Here is an 18,793-nt window from a genome sequence, read left to right on the forward strand (position 1 = left end):
AAATAATGTAATTCAACATAGAACATTCGGAATTTAATAAACTCTTTGATTGAATGCAGGGAATTAAAAAATCGAATTAAGTTCTGAGCTCCTATTTTTTACAAGAGAAACTAGTACAAATGTACCTTAAACATTCAATCACTGTTAAAGAAAAATGTACTAACTTACAAAGAACACAATCAATAGATTGCAATATAATATAAAAATAAACTTTTATTACTGTGCATACTGCTTTTTAACTGAGTATTACTATGAATGTTTTTGTACATTCCAGACAAACTGTTGAATCCTTCTGCACGTTACATAATCGCAACAAGTGACTCTCAATTATTGGGTTAATTACTGAACGATTAATTTAGCTGATTCATTCAAAAACTATGGAACTTTCAGGAACAAAACAAATGTATGCCATTGCGTGACTCTGTGAATCATTTAATTAAATGATTCATTCATAAACTGATTCATTCAGGAACAAAACAAGTGACTCCCTTGAGTGACTCATTAAATCATTTACCTAACTAATATATTCATAAACATAGACTGGTTCAGAAACAAACAAGTGAGTGACTGATTGAATCATTTACATTGATTGACAACCTATTTGCTTAAAAAAAACACTGATTCATTCAGGAATGTCTGTGATGTACTGAAATATGTAGTAGAAAACCCATGAAAGATTTACGTTATTTAAAAAAAAACACACACACACACACATGTTGTTTTATACATATTTGGGACTAAAAAAACACAATTTGTTAAGTCAACTAATTTGTTACCCTGCAGACTTAAAATTTTAAGTTCAACTTAAAATGTTATGATGTACTAAGTGAAAACTTAGATATTTGAGTTGACTAAACAAACAATTTGGTTTGTTAAACTTAAAAGCTGGGCTTGTTACCCAGCTGCCTTAAAAATTTAAGTTGAATGAACTAAAATATCTACGTCGTCACTTAGTACAACTTAACATTTCAAGTTGACTGAACTGAAGATTTTAAGGCAGCCGTGTAACAAATTATTTTAAGTTGAATCAACAAATTGTTATTTTACAGTGTATGGGGACGCCATTATTTTCAATGACGTGGAATGGTTACACTCAGTGAGCTACTAGCGCTACCTGTTGCTATTTTTACCGCAACACAACTTTTAATACACAGCTCAAAAAATAAAATACTGATACAATGCCACATTTTGCAGTTTTTGGTTGTAATTTTCAGTCGAAGGGTAATGAGAAGCAATGTAAGTCTTCACTGCTTTCCTAGCGATGACAAGAGGAGAAAAGATTGGGAAGATGCCCGTGAATGAATAAAACTTCCTAAAGACCTACGTCTTTGTTCTCTCCACTTTAACCCTGATGCCTTTGGGCTTTTAGTGGACCACAGCTACTGAAAGAGCTTACAAACGGCAGAGACAAGAAACGCTAGATGCCATAGGATGTAAACATGCTGAAGCTTGTCATGATGCCACAGCCACTGAAGGAGTTTCTCACCTAGGGCTGCAACAATTCCTCTATTCGAGTATTGGATTTTAAAACATCCTCAATTGCATATCATGCTATTGATAGCATAATTCTATTAAGAATTCACAAACACTACGATTCAATTAAATATATACTTATATGCATTGCAGATTTAATATATGCGCTTTAATTATTTACATGCGTGTAGGATACGTACGTGCATCTCAGATCGGCTCTATTCACAGTAGATGCTGCTACAAAATGTGTGGAGCATCTCAAACTCCATCTCTGCATGTTTTTGTGAGTTTGGGTTTATTATAACGTTCATCTGGGAACGCAAAGTGCGCTATTTCATCAGCTTTGTAAAGTAAATCAGGAGAATAAACATAATAAATAAAGTTTAAACCTTCACTCTGAGTTTACACATTTTGATGTCCAAATATTCAAGAAATTACAGTGACTGTAGCTTTTATATCATAAAGAAATGGCCAAAAATGGAAGACAGAGCTGAGATTTGAATTAAATGTTGTTGAGTCAATATTAAACACGGATTAGACCGCACTGTAAAGTGTAAAAACAATCGTCAGGCTGTTGGCGCCCTCTGCAGGCATTTGTTTTAATGCGTAATGTACATTAACTCTATTGTTTATAGTACATTATGTATTTTAACAGTTTTGTTCAATGAAACCATATGATTACTTGCTATTTGATACAATTTTAAATAACGTAAATCTTTCATGGGTTTTCTACTACATATTTCAGTAAGACACACCATTTATGTTACATCAAACCATACAAGTCTTACCCGGGGTTCCCTTTAACAAAAATACAACTGTTCATTTTTAGCTGTAAGGAGAATTTGGAAAATCGTTGCTGATATTATACTCACTGGGCACTCGGTTGATAGCCCGAAGAGGTCGAAGTACTCTGACCGTCCGGACTGCAGAGAAACTAACATTCTGCAAGTTGAGAGAGTATTCCAGCATCCTGTAAACACACACACAAATAACAAGTGTTTAAACTTTCAATAAAGCAAGATATTTGAATGCATGCACACACTAATGAAAACACATTACCTCCCATTTGCAGTGCATCTGTTAATTAATCCACATTTTGGATTTTATTGAAATTTTTAATGTCATCTGAAGGCAAAAACTGATCTGATATTAAAACTGACGAACACACTCCATATGTATCACTTACTATGGCAGCAAAGCGTAAAAGGCAAGCAATATTTTCAAATAAACGCTGACAGGCCAGACACATTAGTGGCGTGTTTTCTGCCGAACTGCCAACGCCATACTGTAGATCAATCGAAAGTTATCAGGATTCATCAAACAATTACACTGAATCGTTTTCAATTAGGTCAAAGAGAGGTGGAAGGAAGGTTAATGTAGAGCTTTCGCAAACAAACACATCCACAGCTGCTCCGCACATGTGAACTTCGGAGCGAGGCACATGAAAGAATCGCATGTTTTCGTAGAAAATAAACAAAGTGTGTGTCTCTATGTGCCTGTGAGCTTGCAACCGTGTAATTGCAAACCCAATAACCGTTCCTGACCATACAACGACTTAAAAACATAGACTTACAGTACGTATCGAGGTTAACACACAAAGCTGATGTCGATAAGCATAGGCACATGTTAATGAGGGTTCTCACGGTCACATGGCCCGCTTAGATTAAGGCTGCGTGATCTGGGGTATTTCTCCATTCCTTCAAATATGGATCGAGTGAAGTCGGTGACGTGCAAACAGTGCGAGCCCCATTAGCCAAGCAGGGCAGTGAGGAAATGTGTTCTGACTTTGTTGCTCCTGAAATGTGCAGAACAGCTTTGAAGGCACTGATTGGGCTTGATGGAAACCAGCTGGTGACTGGACTGCAAAAATAATAACAGTGGTGACTAAGACTAAAATTTGAAAGAATGGGAACGAAGAAAACACGAAAATATCAAACGAGAAGGGGAACACAGGAAGTGGATATGGAGAGAGGAGATTCGAGTGAGACAGAAAGGACAAAACGCCTGTAAAGGAGGAGAGAGATGGGACATGCGTGAGGACACTCCGCAAAAATGTCCCCGGGGACGTAGATGTGTCTAAACAAGGAGGACGTGTGTAAATGCGGTATCGTCAACAGTCTCTTAGTCTCTAATATGCCTGCTCGCAAACACATAAACAAAAAGTGAAGTGTCAAGCCCGGGCGTCTGTCCAGTCAGCGCCTAGACCTCTGTTATCTGTTTGTGCGTTGGAACGACCGCGGTGAAGGATGACACACCTTCCCAGAATCTCTCAGTTTCTTGAAAACACGGTCGCACAATCAACAACAGCTCCACGCTGCGTATACAATGCCAGTTGCGAGGTCACTATAATAGGAAAAGTATGAGCGAGCCAAGGGTCTCGGATTCAAACAAGTGTGGCCTTCCACATCCATAAGAAATCCGCTCAAATCGATCTCCGGCTGCACTCGAGAGAGCTAGCGTGCTGTTGTGTCTTGTTTGAACAGCTCCGCAACAGACTATTGAAAGGACTGAAAGACATTTAAATTCCTGCAGCATTAGAAATACCAGCTCTTTTAGGACATACTCCGTTTCATACGTTATGAACCAGGGTTGTTCTGTATGATCAGTGCAAGATTTGTTGGTTTACGTAAAAAGGTTGCAACAGAGTACATGCAGTATTTCAGATGCTTTTGCTTCTCTCTCTCTGTCTAGTCCCTTGTGGTCTTCAAAGCAGCCGTCCTGGCTGCAGTTCAATCAGAGCTTGGTGTCTTCCACCACCTGGCAGGTTAATGAGGCGAGTTTCAGAGGAGGTTCACTTCCGAACAATCAGCTCTCCATTAAGATAGAGAGGGACGATACCCCTAACAACACACGCACACATACTCTGTCCTCACTTTCCCTCTCGGTCTGTCCACATGAATTAAATTCTGTCTTATTTCTTGTATCTTGTTTTAGACCAACTACAAATACATTTATACAGTGCATATGTATGAGACTAGTACAGTTACATAATGCTAGTAACAAGTTTTGTTCGCTGTGCCAATGTAGTTATGCTAAAACACATCAAAATGTTTGTCCCTTTTTTCCTTTATTATTGCTAATCAGAGGTAGGTTTTATTACAGGAAGAACATTTGATTAAACAAAATTTTAGGTCCTTGCAGACAAGATGAGTCATACATTATTGGTTGACTTCCTAGAGGAGAAATTCCTGGAATTTTCCATATTTAGGAAACGTAATCAGAATGACTATGTAAAACATCCTTAAAGAGACAGTTCACCCAAAATTGAAAATTAGCTCACACCCTCACCTTTAAGCCATCATAGGTGTATATGACTTTCGTCTTTCAGACCAATACATTCAGAGTTATATTTGGGTCATTCTACAGAAATGCCCACTTTTGGGACGGCAATATGTCTTAAAATTTATTTATTTTTCTAACATTTAAATTTAGACCACATTATTAGATTGCCTTTTGACTTTATGAATAGCTTAATAAATTTTAAAATCTTTTTTGTGCAATTACTTAAAGACCACATAAGTTTTACCTTCTTATTAAAGGTTTTTATGATTTTTTTTTCTCGATTTTTTTAGTACGTCGTCAGAGTTACAGAAAAATAATGAAAATGCAAGAAATAAGGACATTATGTAACACTGTAACACCAGTGACACAATGAATCACCAGTGACATAAAGAGACCCGATGTACTGATCTTCACAGTGAGAAATTTCATGAAAAATGCATTTTACAAATTGGCTGCTGCAAGTTATCAAACCACCTGCTGTCAATCATGGTATACTCACTAAATTAAGTAGTTTAATCCATTTGTACTCTAGTTTTTTGCAAATCCCTAACAATAAAGTAGGTCACACCAGTGACTTCAACTAAAAGCTTTATATGAAATGAAGAGATAGGGACAGTGGACTTAACATGGACCTTTTTTACACAGATTATTAGGAAATAGGAAGAAGGAAGTCAAGCGATGTCATCAGTGTGATTTTTATTTCAAAATAAATGATTTTTGTTAAACGGTAACACCAGTGACATCTCCACGAGACCACTACTTTATATTTTATAATATATATTTTATAATATTTATTCAGCATTTAGTTTTTTACGCCATTTACGCCATTTATCATATATTTGATAGTTATGAATACGTTATTGTATTTTAAATGGTAGAAAAAAACTTTGGAATTCTATATATTTAAATTAAAAACAAATATTGCCACATCAGTGGCTCAAGAAGGTGTAATTGTTCATTTTGTTTCATTTTAAAATATAGCGAAATTGTAACTCTAAAGCGTTTTTCAAGTGTAATATTTCTGTAAATGCTAGGGACAGAAAATTGACATTTTCATAGAATGACCCATTAAAAAAAAAAAAAGTCCTGGCTCTTCTAAGCTTTATAATGGCAGTGAATGGGTGTTGAGATTTTGAAGCCCAACAAACTGTCCATCCATCATAAAAAGTACTCCACACAGGGGGTTATTAAAAGCCTCCCGAAGAATTAATGTGTTTTTGTTTAAGAAAAATATCCTTATTGGAAAATTTATAAACTAATTTATACCTCCCGTTAACTGTTGTACACACATTCATGAAATGACACAGGACGTAGGCGTAGCATAAGCTCCTGTAAGAATGCGCTAGTCTCGCGAGAACCAAGTTTTGTTTACAGCAAAGGAAAACCAGTCTCCTCTTGGTTTATATCAAAATCCTCTGACATTTTTCTTTACAAATCCTCATTTTGTACTTTTAATGACTGATGTTTTGTTTTACTCTCTTCTCTGGTTCATCACTTCCACGTTCGCCTACGTCCTACGTCATCTGCTGGAACGCCTCTCTCTCTTTGACGTGCGTACGACAGTTAGCCGAAGCTAGAGAAAATATAGCTCATAAAGTTTTAAAAACGGATATTTTTCAACACAAACACATCGATTCACTTCAGAAGGCCTTTATTAACCCCTGTGGTTTTGGGGAGTAATTTTTATGATGGATGGATGCACTTTATTGGACTTCTAAATCTAAACACCCATTCACTGCCATTATAAAACTTGGAAGAGCCAGGATATTTTTTAATATGTCTCCGAATGTATTCGTCTGAAAGAAGAAAGTCATATACAATACACCTTTTTTGGGGGTGAACTGTCGCTTTAATATATTTTTTATTTTCCATAAATATATTAAACAGCAAAAAGTTATTTTAAACTGTAATAATATTCAAAATGTTAGATTTTTATTTTGGTAACATAAATGTAGACTTGGTCAGCATAAGAGACTTTTTTCAAAAATATTAAAAACATTCAAAGAGTGGTGTATATATAAATGCTTTCTGCTCTGTTTTAGCTACATCTGCTAAAAGCTATTTTCCTGAACTTTCACGAGAACACTAGCATACAGATTGCCTTTGAGCTAACAGGTGTGGACTAAAAGCTACAAAACTTCCATTTTGATTTCACGGGGCTTGTCTAGTTGTATCAGCTCACCGACAAAAAGATTCAAACATACTGTATTTCTCTTCAGTTTTATATTTGTGTCTTGTACTTTTCTATTTATTTTTCTCTCAACAAGCTCTCAGAGACAACTGCCGTCAGGGGTGCTCTTCCGTTTTTATGGGACGGGAAAGATTGATTTACTATGGTCGGAACAGGATAATCTGCCCCTAGCCTCGAATTCAGAACAGCAAAATGACAAGTTCCTTTCTGTTTCTCAAATAAATATTCTTCAAAACAATACCTCAACACCTAAGCCAAGCAAAAGCCTTCCAATTCAAAGAGAAAGAATATCTGAGAGCACAGACACTTCCCTAGCTTTCTCACCATTTTAATGAGGAACAAAGTCAGGTTTTTGTTCTTTCCTTTATTTTTCTCTCTACCTCTCTAGCTTTCCCCTTGTGTCTATATACATTATACTATGTCAACACTGACCCATTCTAGGGCCCTGTGGTCGCTTTAGAGAATAATAATCATAATGGAAGCTAATGCAGCAATATAACTCAAGTGGATGAAGAGGAAACCAGATTTGCTCCGTGTGCCTCAGCTAAAGAGCGTTCCTCTGATGGGTCGAAAATAAATAAATGAAGGGGACCTGTAACTGGCTTTTTCCTTGAGAAAACGTTTGATAACCTTTGTTCATAATGCTTTGTCCTTGTCTCGTCCTATTGACAAGGTCTGGGTCTGAACATAATGTGTGTCAGCAGTGGGTCTGGAAACAGCCAAAGAAGCATCATTAAATCAGAAGCAGAGGTGGACATTTGGATTCTCCTCTCCTTCATGAAAACAGTGGTTTGATTAAGAACTGAACAGCAGATGACAAAAGTCAGACTTGTTTGCATATAATTTGCCTTTTCAATGAGCCTGAATATTTCATAAAAGTTATTAAATGTATTCAAATCTATTTGACACATTTAACACCCAACCTACGATTATAAAAATCCATTCACTCCTTTAAAAAAAAAAAATCACTAAAAAAATATCAGGCTGTTTTGATTTTCTGAGCAGTATGACATCATACTGTTCAGGCTCCGCCCACAACCTCTGACAGACTGTCCTGTATTAGAATATTTCCATCCTTAGCCAGTTCTACACTTGCCGCCATTTTCCCTGTGTTCGAACAACTGTAGCGACTACGTCTCGGTAGCAATGCAGGTGTTTTGTATTTGGATATAAAAGTGAACATAAGAGATTTAATTTTCTCCTGACATCAGAGCCACTGAGGATGCAGCATATTTTTTTTTGTTTTGTTTTAGTAGGTAACGCGCCACTGAATACACAAAAAAATTAAAGAAGGGGTGGGGCGAGCAGTAGTTCATTATCATTTAAAGAGACATGCACCGAAACATGTTACTGTAAACAGGGAAAAATGGTGTCGTTTTAAACAACCATTGAGGAATTTTAACCAAAGTATGTTGGAGACATTTCATGAAGACCCTAAAGAATTAGGGGTGTAACGGTACACAGATGTCAGTTCGGTACCTACCTCGGTTCGAGGGTCACGGTTCGATATGATTTCGGTACAACAGAAAAAAAAATCTACCATGCTAGGTTTCTTTTCATTTATTTTAAACAGACAGTAGTACAAATTACAATGTTTTTCCACCTACATGTGAAAATACTAAATATTATATCAAACTAATATCATATATAGGCTATAAAATCTGCATACACTACCGTTCAAAAGTTTGGGGTCAGTACATTTTTATTGTTTCTTTTTTTTTTTTTTAAGAAATTAATACTTTTATTCACCAAGGATGTATTAAGTTAATAATTAAAAGTTTATTAAAAGTTAATAATAAATAATTTACATTGTTATAAAATATTTATATTTTGAATAAACACTGTACTTTTTAAACTTGTTATTCATGAAAGAATCCTGAAAAAAAAAAATCACAGGTTCCAAAAAATATTTGGCAGCACAACTGTTGATATTATCCAACATTGATCATTCTAATAATAAATCCGCATATTAGAATGATTTCTGAAGGATCATGTGACACTTAAGACTGGAGTAACAGCTGATAAAAATTCAGCTTTTCATCACAGGAATAAATTCTATTTTAAAGTATGTTAAAATAAAAAAACATTATTTTATATTGTAAAAAACATTTTGCAATATTACTGTTTTTTTCTCTCTATATTTTTTATCAAATAAATGCAGCCTTGATGAGCATAAGAGCATAAGTCTTACTGACCCCAAACTTTTGAACGGTAGTGTATATACATACAAGGAATAAATACTTGAAATATATTTAATTTAATTAACTGATAGACAAGGGGAAAAAACTGTGCGACATGTAACGTAGCCTATATTTGCTGAGTTTCAGTTCAGTTTTGTGACAGAAAGGAAACTCAAATGCCAGAAAGCGACATTCTATTTGTTTTTTGTTTAAGTTGATTTTGGTGGTATGAGGAAAGTTTAAGTAATCGCGCCAGCGCACACAAACACAAAACATATCAGTTCCAGGCTTCTAGCATTGCTAACAGCGCAGTTGGTAACATTACTCAAAATAAAACACAATGAACCAAACATCAGCGTGGCCGCCTCACTGTGTCACCGTTAGAATGCAACTTAAGTACAAAATCTATAATTTACATAATAAATAATAGTTTAGCATTTGGATGCATCGCAAATATGGAAATATAATATTATGGAATATTTGGATTTGTGCCGAATGAGAGAGGTAGGATACAAGAGCACAAAGCTCCATTTCGCAGACAGTTGAGTGCGCAAGAATTTAAAGTAACGTTACTTTACGCGTTCAGAATCAACACATGTAGTGTGCTTTGTTTTCAAGTGCGCAACTCCTGGCATTCGCTGTTCTCCTGTTGGCGGTTATCAAACAGAGTTGCATTACTGCACCCCCTTCTGGATTGAGGGTGAATTGCCTATGTTCTAAGGCCTCATGCACCGAACCGAGATGCCGGTACCGTGGCGGTTCGGTACGAACACATGTATCGTTACACCCCTATAAAGAATCATATCAACTTGTGAAAAATGGCCATCCAACGTCCCCTTTAAAGCATCATGAAAGTCATCCAGACTTAACATGAGTGAGTATTTGATTTTTGGGTATATTACTGCTTATTATTTTACAGCCATTATTTCACCATCTCTCCTGTTAGTAAAAGCAAACATTTCTCTGTCATTTCTTTCCCTAGGTTTCAGCCTAATGGATGTGTGGAAGCTCTCAGCCATCTGCTCGTATCTGTGAATGACTGTGTTATCTGTTCCAGGCATCTCCATATACAAATTTGAGATGAAGAACTCCTAAGATGAAAGCGCTGGATGCCATCCAGTATCATCCACAGCTTTCCAGCCAAATGGCATTCCTGAAGACTCTTATACCTAAGCACGGAATCCTCATTCAGGCCAGTAGAGACTCTATTAGCACCGGTGATGTGGGTCATGACCTGATCAGGAGCTTTTACTGAGATTCAATCTAGAGCAGACCTGCCTCCAAACTGGTCACGGCTGTTAGCTAGAATAGAAATAAAAAGTAAACTTCATCAGCTGTTCTGGTGACAGTCACACGGAAGACAGAAACTGTCAGCTTTTTTGACATGAATGACGGCAATTATGTTGACAGGTTATGCTAGCCTTAGAACTATTGACTTGACCAGAAACTGACAGCTGTCTACATGAAACACAATACATGTCAGGTCAAACAACCATTAAGGAAAGTAAATTATCAACATATTCTCACCAAGACGTTTATCTGAAAAGGCCATTATGAGATAAAAAGATAGAGAAAATCTTTGAAACTAAAATATATGAATAGGGGAGTATTGTGTCAGTCAATCCTGGCTCTCAGGTCAGCTTGCTGGGCTTAAAATGAGCGGCGAGTGTCTACCAGAAGAAAGAAAGTGAGTTGAGGGGTCTTTCTGAGTTAAAAACCTGAAATGCTTCCAGGCAGACAGTCAGAGCCTTCAGAGCCTTCCCTTTTATCATACAACTGCCAGGCAAAAAGCCAATGATACAGGGAAAGAGGAAGAAAAAGTGGAAGAAGATGAGGAAGATAAAGAGGAGAAGGGGATGTACTTTAGATGTAAGTAGAAGTGAATATAAATGCAGACAAGGAAGATAACAGGAAGTTAATATGGATGTGGAAATAAATGTGGATAAAAGCAGCATGTGGAAGTGGATCACAAAAGGAGGCTTTAGAATTAGCGGAATGAGGAAGAGGAAGGAAAAGACGGAAGATTAAAACTTTTGGTCCTGGCCTTAATGGTTTAGCTTGCAGACTAGGGATGTGCCCGAATCCAAATATCGTGTTCGGAAAGCAAATGACGTGACTACGAAACCCCTGAGGGTAAAAAATACAAGATGGGAGGGGAAATATACACTAGTCAAACGTTTTTTAATGTTTTGTAAAGAAGTCTCTTCTGCTTACCAAGCCTGCATTTATTTGATCAAAGTACAGCCAAAACAGCAAAAAACTGAAATATTTTTACTATTTAAAACAGCTGTTTTCTATTTGAATATATTTTAAAATGTAATTTATTCCTGTGATCAAAGCTACATTTTCAGCATCATTACTCCAGTCTTCAGTATCACATGATCCTTCAAAAATCATTCTAATATGCTGATTTGCTTTTCAAGAAACATTTATTATTGTTAATATCAATATTTATTACAGTTGAGTATTTTTTTTTTTTTCAGGATTCTTTAATGAATAGAAAGATCCAATAATCTGCATTTATCTGCAATAAAAAGCTTTTGTAACATCATACACTATACTGTTCAAAAGCTTGGAGTCAGTACAATTTTTTTTAAAAATAGAAATTCTAGAAATTAATACGTTCTGCAAGGGTCCTTTAAATTGATCAAAAGTGATGATAAAGACATTTACAATGTTACAAAAGATTTCTATTTCAGATAAATGCTTTTCTTCTGAACTTTCTATTCATCAAAGAAACCTAAAAAAAAGTTCCACTCAGCTGTTTTCAACATAATAATAATAATAAATGATTTTTGAGCAGCAGATCAGAATATTAGAATGAATTCTGAAGGATCATGTGACTGGAGTAATGATGCTAAAAATTGAGCTTTGAAACAACAGGAATAAATTATATTTTAAAACATATTTAAATAGTAATCAATTATTTTAAATGGTAAAAACATATTCAAATATTTATAAAAAATATTTCGCTGTACCTTCGATCAAATAAATGCAGGCTTTAATGAGCAGAAGAGACTTCTTAAAAAAAAAAAAAAACATTAAAAATCTTACTGTTCAAAAACTTTTGACTGATAATGTATATTTCAATGCTTTTTCTTGAAATTATATTGTTGGGTAATTGCACTGTATATAAATTGCAGGCATCAGAGAGGCGTCAGGCATTAATATGTGGGGCACTGAAATCGTTTTTGAATGCGTGCTCGTGTTTTACTTTCACTTTCAAGATTTGTGATCGGAGCGACAGTATCTACCACACATTTTACAAGATTAGATGTATGTTAGTGGCAAGTGAAATTTTATGTACTGTAATGTAACAGGCTACCCCTAGCAAGTGGCTAACCATTTCACTTTAGTTGCTCCGTAGAACGCATTATTCGTTTTCTGTGCACATCCCTATTCCAGACTAAACATACATCATATCCCAGATGAGATACATAACATTCAGCATATCATTAAAAGCACTGATGAAAAATAATAGAGTAAAAACACCAGGTTTTCCAGTAAAAGAGAAATATTTAAGCAATAATAAAAGATCAAATTTGTCTTGTATCTGTTTCCTGTCGAGGCCAAAGTTGGCACATGACTGCAAGACATGAACGTTTTGTGCAGCCCTGTAGTAGAGAGAAAATAATGCCTGAAATAATAACATATTGGTTCCTTGTCAAAGTATGCAACATTTGGTAGAGCATTATGGAAAAACTCGTAAAACTCACTTCCATCAAGGTTATGGCAAAGTATGCTAGAAAAAATTCTAGAAATACCTTTATATCCAATCTCTCATTAAAAATCGTAAAAGCTTTTCTGTCTCATAGAGCATTTAAAAAGCCTCAAAACTGTCACAATCCCTTGTAGAAGCCCCGTGGATTTGGAAAGTTTTGTGTATTTAACTCAGTGTGTGTGAAGACTCTGTGGATAGGAAAAGGGCAGACTAATTTAAAAGTGATTCAGCAGAAGTTGCCAAACCGCTGCGGGTGTCTGAAACTGATACCTTGTCTTGGTGGGGTGTATTGAGGGTCTGCATTCTCTAAGGGTTTGCTTTGAAAGATTGAGAAGAGAGAAGGCTCGCCTCAATGTCTCTGCAGATGAGACACACAAAGACATACGATCCACAGCACAGCAGCCAAGATCTTTCGCCTTCTATAAGCTCCCTGGCTCACCTCAGATAGAAGAGAACAGAAGATTCAGCAAAACAATGTCTGAGTGAAGGGGGTTTTGGAAACCAAACCATCCAGCTGAACCACCAGCACCAATTTATTCACATAGTAAGCAGGGTAAAGTGAGCTTTAGACTTGTGATTTATTGCGTCAGAATGTTCTCCAAAAGGAAAATAAGACACTAAATGTTAACCTTTAAACTGAAACAAATGGTTCATATAAACCATGCCTCCAAGTTCTCTGGTTTATAATGAATTACACTTTTTATGTTACTTTGCTTGCCAATTTTTGCCAAAGCCCAAAAAATAAATGAATTTTAGTCCTTACAAACAAGAACCGTGGTACTGCCATGTTTTTTTGGACAAGGTACTACATTGGACACTGGACAAGTAGCAAGTTCCATAGCTTTTTGGACAAGTCACTATGGTACAACCATTGATTTTTGGACATGTACCACAGCAATATTTTTGGTGTATATTAATTACATACACCTTGCAGAATCTGCAAAATATGAATTAGTTTACCAAAATAAGAGGGATCATACAAAATGCATGTTATTTTTTTAATTAGTACTGACCTGAATAAGATATTTCACATACAAGACATTTAAATATAGTCCACAAGAGAAATTAATAGTTAAATTTATAAAAAATGACCCTGTTCAAAAGTTTACATACACTTGATTCTTAATACTGTGTTGTTATCTGAATGATCCACAGCTGTTTTCTTTTCTTTTTTTTTCACAAATTCTTTGGTTTTTAAGTATTTTTGTGTATTTGAAGCCTTTCCAACAATGACTGTATGATTTTGAGATGCATCTTTTCACGCTAAGGACAACTGAGGCACTCATATGCAACTATTGCAGAAGGTCCAAACACTCACTGATGCTTCAGAAGGAAAAACGATGCATTAAGAGCCAGGGGGTGAAAACTTTTTGAATTTGAAGATCAGGGTAAATTTAACTTATTTTGTCTTCTAGGAAACAAGCAAGTATCTTTGTAGTTTCTGAAGGGCAGTACTAAATAAAACCAAAAAAAAATATTCAGGCAAAATAAAAAAAAAATGTACATATCTTCATTCTGTTCAAAAGTTTTCACCCCCTGCTCTTAATGCATCATGTTTCCTTCTAAAGCATCAGTAAGCGTTTGAACCTTCTGCAATAGTTGCATATGAGTCCCTCAGTTGTCCTCAGTGTGAAAAGATGGATCTCAAAATCATACAGTCATTGTTGGAAAGGGTTTTAAAAAACAAAAATGCTAAAAAACCAAATAATTTGTGGGACCTAAAGGATTTTTCTTAAGAAAAGAGGGGAGTTTAACTGTTCAGGACAAACAAGGGACTCATGAACAACTATTACTAAACAAAACACAGCTGTGGATCATTCAGGTAACAACACAGTATTAAGAATCAATCATATGTCAACTTTTAAACAGGGTCATTTTTAAAAATTCAACTATTATTTTCTCTTCTGGATCATATGTAAATGTATTTTATGTTAAATATCTTATTCAGGTCAGTGCTAAATAAAAAAAACAACATGCAACATGATCCTTCTTATTCTGGTAAAATAATTAATGTTTTGCAGATTCTGAAACGTGTATGTAAACTTTTGATCATTACTGTACCATGGTACTTTTTTGTAAAGCCAATAACCAAATGTTTGCCAGATCCTTCAGAAGTCACCACAACTGATCAAACTGCTGAGAACGTGTAAAATGATATAGACTATCATGAATTACTGAAGGTTTTGGTGGTAAGCATTTCATCTGGAGAAGTATCAAAAACCCAGGGGGAAACTAGTTTGCGCCAACAGCAGAACAAGCCAGCACTCTTGTATGGTTATCTTGTGTACACACTTTGGATGATAGCTCCTGAATGCGCTTCCATACACTCCATATGCTGGGATGATTTCCATTTCAACAAATAATCCTATGAGATTACTAACATGACACACGAGGTTAGGTCAGAGGTAGTAAATCTGGCAATAAAGCCCGTGCTGCCATGACTGACAAGCTTCATGGAATGGAAATGGGAGTCCTTGTGTTTCTTGGAAAGCACACATCGCAAATAACAAACCACAAATCTTTTATCCACTAAGCAGCTTGTCTTTCCTGACCTCTCTCGAAACACTGTAGATCCATATTAGTGATACACAATTTCTTTACTATATTTCCCAGGGCGTGCATTTACACAACTGTCTGTATTTAATATCAATCTCTTTGTTTTATGGTGTTTACAAACCTATGTTCATTGATTAGTGCTTCACACTGTAGTGCCTCACACAACAGCGTGCCCTATTTAGAAGACTTAAGACGCACACATACACAGAAATGTAGAAACTGGCTGTGATGATGATTATTTTGACACTCACAAAGATGCGCTGAAGAACTACGTATCTGCAGCTAATCATGTATGACACGTCATGTGACCAATTCAGAAGACACACAGGCTGATACCAGGAAGAACTAGCCGTATCCCAATTCTGTCATTACTTTCTTACCCACATGTTGTTCCAAATTGATATGCTGTTATGTCTACTGGGAAACATGAAAGAATACATTTTAAAAGAATTTTCTTTTAGCTCGTTAGTTTCCACAGTGACCATCTCTTTCCAGGAAAAAAAAAAGAAAAAAAAAAAAAAAAAAAAAAAGAAAAAAAGTACAAAAAAGTAGTTCATATGGCAAAATAATCCAAGGCTTCTAATGGCAGCAAATATTTACTTAAACTTATACATATTTTTTTATTACTTTATAGTTGTTTATTTTATTTATTTATTTATTTATTTATTATATACATGGTCGATATGAACTGTCACTGGAAGAAAAAACTTCAGTAAGTTCTTCAAAAGTCCTTTGTATGCGTTTCATGACAAATAACAAATAAACAAATCAAAAAAAGTAATAAAAAGTATTTGAATTTGAAACAGTAAATAAAATAAAATAAGATAAAATAAAATAAAATAAAATAAAATAAAATAAAATAAAATAAAATAAAATAAAATAAAATAAATAAAAAGTAATTTGAAACACTGAATAAAATATAATAAAATAATTTGAAACACTGGATCATAAAATAAAATAAAATAAACATTTAATTTGAAACTGAATAAAACAAAATAAAATAAAATCAATATTTGAAAATATTTTATTACAAATTAAATTCAATTAAATTGATTTAAAACAACATGGGGATGAGTAAAAATAGATTATAGGTGCTTGAAAAGGGGTTAATTGTTGGATGAATTGCTTTTTGAATCAAAATAACTAATCAAGCAAAAAAAAAAAAAAAAGTACTGTTCACAAGTATGGAATCGGTTAGATTTTTTTAATATTAAAGTCTCTTATGCCCACCATGCTGCACTAATTTGATCAAAAATACCGTAATTATATTTTACAGTGTTTTAGAAATGCTGATTTGAAAATTAATGTGTGGCTTAATATTTTTGTGGAAACATTTGTTTCAAAATTCTTCGATAAATACAAAAAAATTATTTATTTGAAAGATAAATATATATATAAGACCATCAATTTCTTTCCAAAAAATAAATAAATAAATACAGCACTAACCCCAAACTTTTGAACAGTAGTGTATTCAATATTAAGGCTGGGTTTTGACACAAATTTCATGATTCAATTCAATTCAATTCTGAATCACAAGCTTGCAATTTGGATTTATTCAAACATAAATCAAACACTGAAGAACAGTAAAAATGATAATGAATATGTTATGTGATGCATATATTTAGCAAAATGCTCTAGAGTTCATTTTTCGAGCTGACTAACAATGGTCACCGAATTTTTTTTTTTTTCTAAAGGTAAATGTGACATTACATGATGTTTACAAACTGTCATATTGACATCTTTGCATAGTTGAAACAGTGATTGAGCGATTACATGAGACAGGATACAGATTTCAGTAAGTTATTACGGTTTAATGGATGGGAGAACTAGAATGCGTTCATTAACTGAAACCAGGCTAGATTAATCAATTCTTGGGATTTAAGAGTTGTTTCGTAAAAATGAGAATCAATTAAAATCAAGAAATCTATATTTTTAGCCAGCCCTACACTGTAAAAAACAATTTGTTGAGTCAACTTAAAATAATTTGTAACCTGGCTGCCTTCAAATTTTAAGATCAGTTAACTAAAAAAAAATTATTCAGCTTGAAATGTTAAATTATACTAAGTGACAACTTAGATATTTGAGTTGAATCAACTTAAAATTTTAAGGCAGCTGGTTTACTTACCCATCTGTTAAGTTTAGCAAACACAAAAATCTAAGTCGTTACTTAGTACAACTTAACATTTCAAGTTGACTAAACTTATTTTAGTTGACTGAACTTAAATTTTTAAGGCAGCTGACTCAACAAATTGTGTTTTTTATTATTTACAGTGTAATGTATATAGATTTTAGTAAGATTTGGCAGAACATACAAGGACAATATAAAGTATACAGATCTGCACTTATTCTTACTACAAAAAAACAAAGTTTCAGTAAAGTCATTTCAGGACTCACCCAGCCAACACAATGAAGAAGTCTAGCCGATTCCAGGTGTCTCCAAGGTAACACTTTTTCCCAAAGATGCCCAGTGCAACCATCTTGATTACCATCTCCACAGCAAAAAAAGCAAAGATGAAATCATCAAAGTCCTGAGGGGGACAAAAAAAGAAACATCCGAAGGGTTAGCAAAATCTTAAAATGCTGCATTGGTCAAATCAGAGTTTGCAAAAATGTTCTCCTCTTGATCAGGAACCCGTACTAAATTAAGGGCAACTTATAAATAAAGAAATAAACCCTCCAAAGGCATATGCAGATGAATATGAAATTTCCACTTTGATGTCACAGCATAGAGAGTGTGTGTCCATGTGCTGAAGGGCTATAAGCCTTGACTCATCCTCACACAGTGATCTCAAAAAGTCTGAGTGGGCACAAACAGCCAATTCACCCAACAAATCCTCTGCTTACATTACCGGAAATGTGCTTTGCATGAAAAAAAAACCTTATTAAACGCACATATATAAAGTCAACAACGTGCAATATGGAGTTTTAATGAATATAAACGCAAAATACAGCATTAAGAGGTTAAAAGAATCAGAGGCCGTTCACTTTGTGAACTTTGTGTCACGTGAGCCATGAGCGCAACGGTTAAAAATGTCCGTCTAGTGCATGTTTGCATAGAAAAACAATGAAAAAGTAACACAGGGGAACGGAAAAATGTGTTGTGTGCGAACAGACCCTCAGTCCGTGTCAGTAAATTAAGTTTGCGCTAATAAACAAAGTCAGACGCACAATTCTGACAGAAAATGTACTCCTTTGTAAGGCTGAAAATAAACAAGACTATAAGACTCATAAAGACATATATTACACAAAGCGATTATGAGAAAAACAGCATCAGTTTATTGAATATTCAGTTTGCTGTTGTTGAATAATGACTTGTTGATTAGAACGACATGCATGGAAGGGAAATCTGCTAGACTGGTGACCTATTCAAACTTCCTTTAATTTCATTTC

The 18,793-nt window shown here is 34.8% G+C and overlaps 1 protein-coding gene across 11 annotated transcripts in view; it reads right to left on the minus strand.

Annotated features, from left to right (window-relative positions):
* The window catches only part of cacna1g (calcium channel, voltage-dependent, T type, alpha 1G subunit), a 162,906-nt gene that overhangs the window by 131,192 nt on the left and 12,921 nt on the right, over positions 1-18,793 (minus strand). For all 11 annotated transcript variants that reach the window (XM_051124015.1, XM_051124013.1, XM_051124014.1 and 8 more), the window contains exons 2-3: positions 17,798-17,931; positions 2,346-2,443 (exon numbers count right to left, since the gene is read on the minus strand). In XM_051124015.1, the coding sequence (XP_050979972.1) occupies positions 2,346-2,443; positions 17,798-17,931 (232 nt within the window). The remainder of the gene's footprint in view (positions 1-2,345; positions 2,444-17,797; positions 17,932-18,793) is intronic.

The sequence above is a fragment of the Labeo rohita genome, chromosome 12 (assembly GCF_022985175.1).
Source record: "Labeo rohita strain BAU-BD-2019 chromosome 12, IGBB_LRoh.1.0, whole genome shotgun sequence".
Lineage (NCBI taxonomy): Eukaryota > Metazoa > Chordata > Actinopteri > Cypriniformes > Cyprinidae > Labeo > Labeo rohita.